At 39.2% G+C, this 8,061-nt stretch overlaps 1 protein-coding gene across 1 annotated transcript in view; it reads left to right on the top strand.

The window, feature by feature from the left end:
* Positions 1 to 8,061, top strand: part of ITGA4 (integrin subunit alpha 4) — a 76,030-nt gene that overhangs the window by 40,017 nt on the left and 27,952 nt on the right. Inside the window, exon 15 of the mRNA XM_006760690.2 lies at positions 2,409 to 2,563. Within this exon, the coding sequence (XP_006760753.1) occupies positions 2,409 to 2,563 (155 nt within the window). The remainder of the gene's footprint in view (positions 1 to 2,408; positions 2,564 to 8,061) is intronic.

The raw sequence follows: 8,061 nt of genomic DNA, 5'->3' as shown, positions 1-8,061 counted from the left end.
GGTGGTGGGGGGAGCCTGTCCTTCCTCCTCAGCAGCACTAAGGATGTCTGACTGCAGCTTAGGCCTGCTCCCCGCTGGCAAGTGGACATCCGCTGAGGGCGGCCAGGCTGCCAGAGGGATGTCTGATTGCTGTCTTAGGCCCAATCCCCTGGGGAGCGGGCCTAAGCCAGCAGGTGGTCATCCCCCGAGGGGTCCCAGACTGCGAGAGGACACGGGCCGGGCTGAGGGACCTCCCATCTCCCCCGAGTGCACAAAATTTTGTGCACCGGGCCTCTAGTCTATATATATAAAAGACTAATATGCTAAGTGTCCATCCGGGTAATGACGTGACGTAGCAACACCCGACTTCATCTCCCTAGCAACAACTAGCCTCCTTGCAGTTTCTTCAGCCCAGGAACATGACTTGCTTTATAGCCAGGTGCAAACATTTCACACTTTAACCAAGTGTCTGTGAAGAGTTTTCCTGTGCCTCATCTCATTTGATCCTCACAGAAGTCCTAGAGCAGGTAGATAGGAGACTCAGTGGAATCATATTTTCTTTTCATTAGCCAGAAAATGAAGATTTGGAAAGCTTAGAAACTTGACCTGACTGAAAAGAAGAAATGGTGGACCTTGAAAATGACTTCGGTTTTTCTCACTGCACAGATATAGTCAAACACTGCTGCAGTTAACTATTTTACCCTTTGTTCTCCTTGCGTGGTCTAAAATAATAATCTGCTTCGTGTTGATCTTTACTGCTGTGTTGCTGACAATTACCTGAAAGAGAAGTTGGGGTGCTTCTGGAAAAAGTTGGGCTGGAAAAAGTTTAGCTACATCAGAAAGAAGTTCTAATTAAGCAAGTTTATTCTATAGGTATAAAAGGCTAAGTTGACTTGCACATGCGTGATACATATGAAGCTCTCACTGGCGCCAATTGCACGCATTTGTTTTGATCTGTCATTGTCAATCGCGAATTTGGTTGACACTTCTATTATAGAGAAAGGGTGAATAGCAATATTAAAATATTTCTTCTAATTAATTTCCTTTCAATGTGCACAAATCCATGCACCAAGCCACTAGAGTTTAATGAAACCAAAACATTTTTGCCTCTTACTGTGAGTGGATTTTTATTCCCCTTTCTTCATTTACTTTTGTCTGAATATCTCTAAGGCATTGAACCTCAGTTATTGTGATTTTGAAGCCAATTGATTTGGACTTTATTATTTATTTTCTAAATAAAAGGAAGATTGACAGATTTATTTGAAATTTGTAGGAGTAGTGTAGGTTCTATACTTAGATTTCCCTGAAATATAGATAAAATACTTTCAGAGGAGTTATTTATGCCTAAAATATAAGTGAACACTTCAGGAGTTACATAAATTTCAAAATACCACTTAACGAATTATTGCTCCTATATGAGTAACACCTCAACAAACTATAGATGCAGCTTGTTTTGCAAAGATCCTCTTTAGATTCAAGAAATGGCTCTTTCTTGATAAGATCTGGCTTGGACTTTTTAAAAAAAGTTGCTGGTAAATTTTCCTTATTTTTTTGCTTACTGAAGATCATTAGCAGATGATTACTGTGTACTATGTGAGATTTGAAATAAGTCAGCCGTCACCAGCCGGTGGTCTGCAGACCACTGGTGGTCCATGAGGTCCGAAAGGTTGGTGACCGCTGAAATAAGTTCTTCCAGAACTGCCAAAATATTTATTGAGAATGTCTGTCTGTATTTGTTTATTTTTGCACAAATCAGAAGTTCAGACTAGAAACCAATAAAATTGTGGAGCTGACTTACCAGGGCCCAGGGCTGGAAAAGAAGACATCTTTGAGTACACTGTTTATATAGGTTTGACTTTGAATCATGTGTTCACTTTACATTAAAAAACAATAACAAATAAATCAAAAGAAAAAGATCAACCCCTCAAATTGGAAACAAATGGAAATAAATGAACCTAACAACATATGAAGTTAATTATATAACCACACAAGATAGAAATATTCCAGATGACATTTGAGCACAGTACTCTGACTGTACTTCTTTAGACAGATTTTCTATGCACAAAAAAGGACTCCAAAGAAATTTGAAACTTTACTCAGGGCTTTTATTATTAGTAACAATTTGGTACTGCCATTTTGAAACATTTACATATAAGTGGATTAAGCAAATAACTAAAGATTTTAATATTGTTAAAATAAGAAACCTAGAGAAAAATTTTTATATTTTTTATTTATAAAAATAACTTTTGTAATTTGTATTTTTAAATTGTTCCCTCTTTCATAGTTCAGGTTAGTTTTTAAAAAGCTATTTGTTGAATAGAATTTAAGACATTTTCAATATTCTGTATAACTTTGACTATGATCACTTCAAAAATAACAAAATAAATGCTTTTAGAAATTAATTGCAATTCTCTCTACATTTTTTTCAGTTTTGTTTTATAACATGAGTTTGGATGTGAGCAGAAAGGCAGAGTCTCCATCGAGGTTTTACTTCTCTTCTAATGGGACCACCGATGTGATTACAGGAAGAATAAAAGTAGCACGCACAGTTGCTAACTGTAGAACACATCAAGCATTTATGCGGGTAATGTAGGCTAGTTTGTAATATTAATGTATAAACTTCAATATTATCAGTACAGTAAGAATCTTAGTACATTGGTATCTGTTTTGTTGTTGTTTGTTGTTGTTAATCTTCACCTGAGGATATTTTTCCATTGATTTTTTTTAGAGTGGAAGGAAGGGGGAGAGAGAAGGAAACATCAATGTGAGAGAGACACATCAATTGATTGCCTCCCACATGCGCCCCGATCAGGGCCGTGGATTGAGCCTGCAGCCGAGGTACCTGCCATTGACCGAACTGAACCCGGGACCGTTCAGTCCTCTGGCCGAATCTCCATCCACTGAGCCAAACCAGCAAGGGCATTGGTATTTTTTATAAAATACAGTTAAAGGCCAGTGCTATCTCCTCCCGAACTAGCTGACCTATTTTATTGCTCCAGATTCAAAACCTTTAATAACCTGTGATCTGGATAATTCGAAGTCCACTTTTTGCACCTCCTTTATTTTACATTTATTACATTTTACTGCATCCCTGTTTTTAAGACTTGCCTTTTCCTTTCTACAATTGCAATGTTCTTATCTCTATTTATACCCTTGCCTAGAAATGTACATATTGAACAGCTCAGCTGAGCCTCAGATCTATTCCGGAGGAGGGCTTTTTTGGGGGGGGGGGGTTGGGAGGGGGTGGCGAGTGGGGAGGGGAGGCAGGAGGTGGGCAAGTTGGTTTGTTTTTCATGTGACTCTAACAAAGCAGAATGCAACATGACTGCTCTTGGGTTATGTCATCGTCTCCGTGCCAGCATTGTCAGTGATGTCAGTGGGAACGTGCACAGTGCAGTGGGATAGGGATCAGCTGTGGGCCAGGAGGACGGCCTGCATGATGGTGTGGGGTATGTCCTGCCAAAGCACAGCCGATTTCATGTTTCTTTTATTAAAACACCCGTTCCCAAACTGATCATCATGTTCCTCGCATTGGTCAGATTTTATCGTACGAAGCCGTGCCAGGTCTTTTTCAAGAGGGAATGGTGTGCTTCATCAGAAAATCTATTGTCGCCAAAAAAGCCAAATTATTCCCGGGAGCCGTTTCTGGGATTTCAAATAGTAGCTTCAGCTTAGAACTTAATTGTCCCTTTGATACTTATTCCAAGCAAATGCAAACAAGCATCAGGACTCCAATACACTATCACATGCTGAGAACACTAATCCCTATGCTGTGTCTTCATTTCCCTGAGCAGTTTTTATTGTTGTACTTGAATAAAGCAATCAGATGGTCAGGAGCCAAAAGTATGGAATGATATTAATGTAACCATCATCTATATGCTAGAGTTTAAAGGGGTTCTTTTTAAAAAAAATTTATATAGTTGTCATTTCACTTAGGTTAGTCAGTTTCAGAGACTAACATGGAGACCATTTTAAAGGCAATAAAAGGGCCAACATTAGACATTCGTAAAGAAACATATTGTGTTGAATGTGTGTAAATGGCAGTAAATTGATCTGATTTATTTAGGCCTGTGTTTCTTGGCATTGTTCCTATGAGTAAGTGTTCCTCAAAATTGTACATTTTCTTCAGAATAAATTTGTAGTGGAAGTGACATTTTAGCAGAGGTTTCTGTGTTTGTTGTTTATATACTTGTAAATGTTACCATGGTATCAACCATTGACTTTGGGCCATATTGTCAATGTCAAACAAAAACACTTAGCTCTGGGCTGAACATAGTGGGGATTAAAAAAAAAAACACATGTGATTTTATTGTGTTTTTTCCCCCCTTCCTAAATTTTCTTGCTTTTGTTTGGGACATTTTAATACTCGGATATAGAAAGGCAAAAGGGTACTGTGACCCTCCCGCCACAATCCAGGGAGGAGGTAAGAACCACAGAAGCAGCTTCCCCACCGCCGTCAGGGAGCACTGGCTGTTGTTAGGAAAGGGGAGTAAGGCAGTGAGTGCCTTTTCACCCCAACAGCATGGCACCTGATGGGAGGCATTCGGCAACGTTAACATGGCTGTGCTTCTACCATCTGGATGAATAGAACCACAACCAGACTTCAGCCAAGATATCTCCCTAATAATAGAGAAAAAGAAAATGACCACCAGTCAGGATGCTTAGGTTGCTCCTTTGCTCTGTAAAACATGCCCAGTGTCAGCAGTGTTTACATACATGTGCATCCTATGGTCCACCCCTACAGTAAAACGAGATGTTGCTTGTTAATGATTTACTCAGGCTCACAGACCCCTCCTCTCAGGGGACTCCTAGCTTACTAGTTAGGTGCACTTTCCTTGTATAATTGTTTCCTTTGGCTATACCAAGGAAGTTCCACTTATCCATCCACTCAATTCAGAAGATATTTAGTGTGCTATGAATGCATGTCAGGTTGTGTTTGAGACACTTGTGATCACTTAATGAAATATAAAATGATTACTACCCTCAGAGAGCTTATAGTCTTGTGAGAGTGAGATAATAACATGGTCAAAATGTAAATTGTATAGTATTTTAGAAGATGAGATGGGTGATGGAAAAGGGGAAAAAGAGGGCAGAGTTCAAAATATGGAGTTTTATGGGAGGAGTAAAGAGTACAATTTTAAATAGGTCTCATTCAGAAGGTGATGTTTGAGGAAAGACTCGAAGGAAGTGAGGAAGTTACTGTGTAGATGTCTAGGACAGTGGTTCTGAACTTTAGCAAGTAACAACAGCATCACCTGGAAGGCTTGTTAAAACACAAATTACTGGAGTTCGTGATTCAATAGATCTTCAGTGAGGCCTGAGGATTTGCAATTCTACAAAGTTCCCAGGTGATGCCGCTGCTGCTGACTTGGGAACCACACTTTGAGAACCCCTGATCTAGGAGAAGACAGTTACAGAAGGGAGAGCTCGGTAAAAATGTCTCAAGACAAGAATGCACCTGGTTGTTTTAAGAAACAATGGAGAGGCAAGGATGACTGGAAAAGTGAGCTAGGGGAAGAGTAGCGGCAAAAGAGATCATATGGGACCTGTGACATTTTCTCTGAATGAAATGAGGATCTACCTGACTCAGTCATAAAAAGGAATGTGTACTCTAACTGCTGTGTTGAGACTAGACAGTAGGGGACCAAGAGCTGACACAGGGAGAAGAGGCTACAGCAATAACCCAGGTGAGAAGTGATGGCTTCATCAAAGGTGGTGGCAATAAATATGGTCAGAGGTAGTTGAAGAAATATCCTACACAGTGTGCTGACAGATGGGCAGTCTGGCGTTTGAAAAAAGGCTCTGAGGTGACTCTAAGGTCTTAGCCAAAGCCACTAGAAGAATGTAGTTTTCATCACTGGAGATAATATGCAAGGAAACAAGTGTTGGGTGGAAAATTCTGGAGTTGAGTGTGGACCTGCTGGGTTGGAGAGAACTGTGTTGCTTACAGGAGTAAATATCAATTAAACATTTGTACACACTCATCTGGAGTTGGGAAGAGGCATAGAACTGGAAATATAGCTTAATGTACCTTTGGCATATGGATGGTTTTTAAAGCCATATGAGATGGCTGAGGCCACCACAGGAAGAGAAGAGGGTGGAGGTCTCACACTAGGGCACTACCGCATGAAGAGACTGAAGAGAAGAGAATGCTTTCAAAGGAGAGGAGAAGTAATAAAGGGGGGGGGGGGGGACAAGATCTGTCACATCCTGCAAGTGAAGTGAAAAAAAGGAGCAAAGAGGAGGGCATGACAATGTTTTCAAAGCTGCTGATTGGTGAAATCAGATGAGAGCTGAGAACGGCATTGGGTTAGCAATGTGGAGGCTATTGGTGACTGTGGCAACAGCACTTCCGAAGAGTAGTAGGGAGAAGGGAGAAGAATTTGAGACAGAGAGTACAGGTAATTTTTCACAAAGTTTTGCTCCACCTGGACCAAAGAAATGGGGTTGGGAGTTAGTAGCTAACATGAGAAGTGGAATGAAGAGTTCTTTTTTTTAAGATAGAAGAAATAGCATGTTTTTATAATGATGCGTATGTCCCAATAGAGTGTAACATTTATGATGTAGATAAGAGGAGAGAACAGTTAGAGAAAATATCTTGAGGAGGCAAGAGATAGGAAGAAGATATGATATAGTATTTGTGAGAGTGGGAGAGTAAGTTCAGAATGGTTGTGAGATGGTATTAGTGTCTACTTATACCCATGGTCATAAAGTGAGATGAGTCAGATGGTGATGGGTTTTTTCCAGTCACATTCAATCTTACAGGTGAAAGTAGATGAAACAGTAACAATTGACCAAGGAGTGGTTTGTCAAAGAAGTAAAACAAAGGAGCCAAAGAGTCAAGGAAGTATGCAAGGGAGTGTTCACCATAAAGTTTAAGGATGGTAAGGAGAGGGGAGGACATCAGAGGATGGGGAACAGGGAACTAAGTTAAATTGGAGGTTCCAGTGGGATCAGCAAATTGTTGGAATTGAGTTTTAAAGGGAATAAGCTGGAAAGATATCACCAATATTACGTTAATAGCCATTAGGGACCTAAAGTTGAAGAAGATTGAATTTTTATTTTATTCTTGGTCACAATTCCTGGTTATATCGTGTAAATGAGTCTTTCAGCCTGCCTGCATTTATAAAACCCATCACATTCTTTGATGGAAGATAATTTATTTAAAAACCAAAATCTCATAAAAGTTGGGCTTCATTATATCTTTTTCTTGCAATCACACATTCTCTAGTTTCATATGTTGGATCTTGGAATATAGGAGACATTTTTAACAATCGAATAAGCATCTATATCTCTAGTGTGTCCATTTTCTAGTATGTTATTTTTCTGAGACTATGGTCATTTATCTGGTTGGTAAGCACACCAGTTTCCTAACGTCTGCTTAACCTAATCATAAATAAAACAGCACATAGGATTGTTTTATTTGTATGGTCAAAATTTGTTCCTCAAAAAAACAGAAAAGAGGCCAGAAATTGTTTATTTTTCTCTGTCAAAACTCTACTGTGTTTCAGTTGCTTATAATTATGCCAGGCTTTAATTTTTTGCTTCTAGAGCCATAAAATTTGATATTTAGCAAAGTAGAACCTAGAAGTTAGAGTTGAGAGTTCATAAAAAGTTCCTGTGATATTAGAGAAATGATTCGTTTTTTTATACCTTCAAGTGTTTTATCTACTGAAACTCTCTTCTACTAGATATCTCTTTTCCCTCAATGAAAATGTCTTCCCATCCATATAAATATATGAAATGAATTTTTGTCTTTGCTGTGTTCAAATACACAACTTTATTAGATCTTAAAGATGTATTAGGACAGGGGATAATTTTTTAGATTGTTTTGATTTAGAGAAACCTGATGGATAATTGCAGCAATTTTTGGAAGTATTGGAGCAGCCATGGAAGTGAGATGCCCCTTGAGGTTTTCCTAGATGACATTTCTTCATTGAATTTGATGGAATCTCTGCATCAAAATATTCACTGATGTTTGAGAGGGGTACAAGGGCGCTGCATTGGGATAACAAGGAAGTAACAGGATTCCCTTCCTGCCAACGTAGTATTCCCAATAAAAACTAGAAATATCGATGATCA

Source organism: Myotis davidii, unplaced genomic scaffold (genome assembly GCF_000327345.1).
Source record: "Myotis davidii unplaced genomic scaffold, ASM32734v1 scaffold370, whole genome shotgun sequence".
Taxonomy (NCBI): domain Eukaryota; kingdom Metazoa; phylum Chordata; class Mammalia; order Chiroptera; family Vespertilionidae; genus Myotis; species Myotis davidii.
Note: the sequence above shows the minus strand (reverse complement) of the source record. Positions and strands in the feature narration are given on the sequence as shown.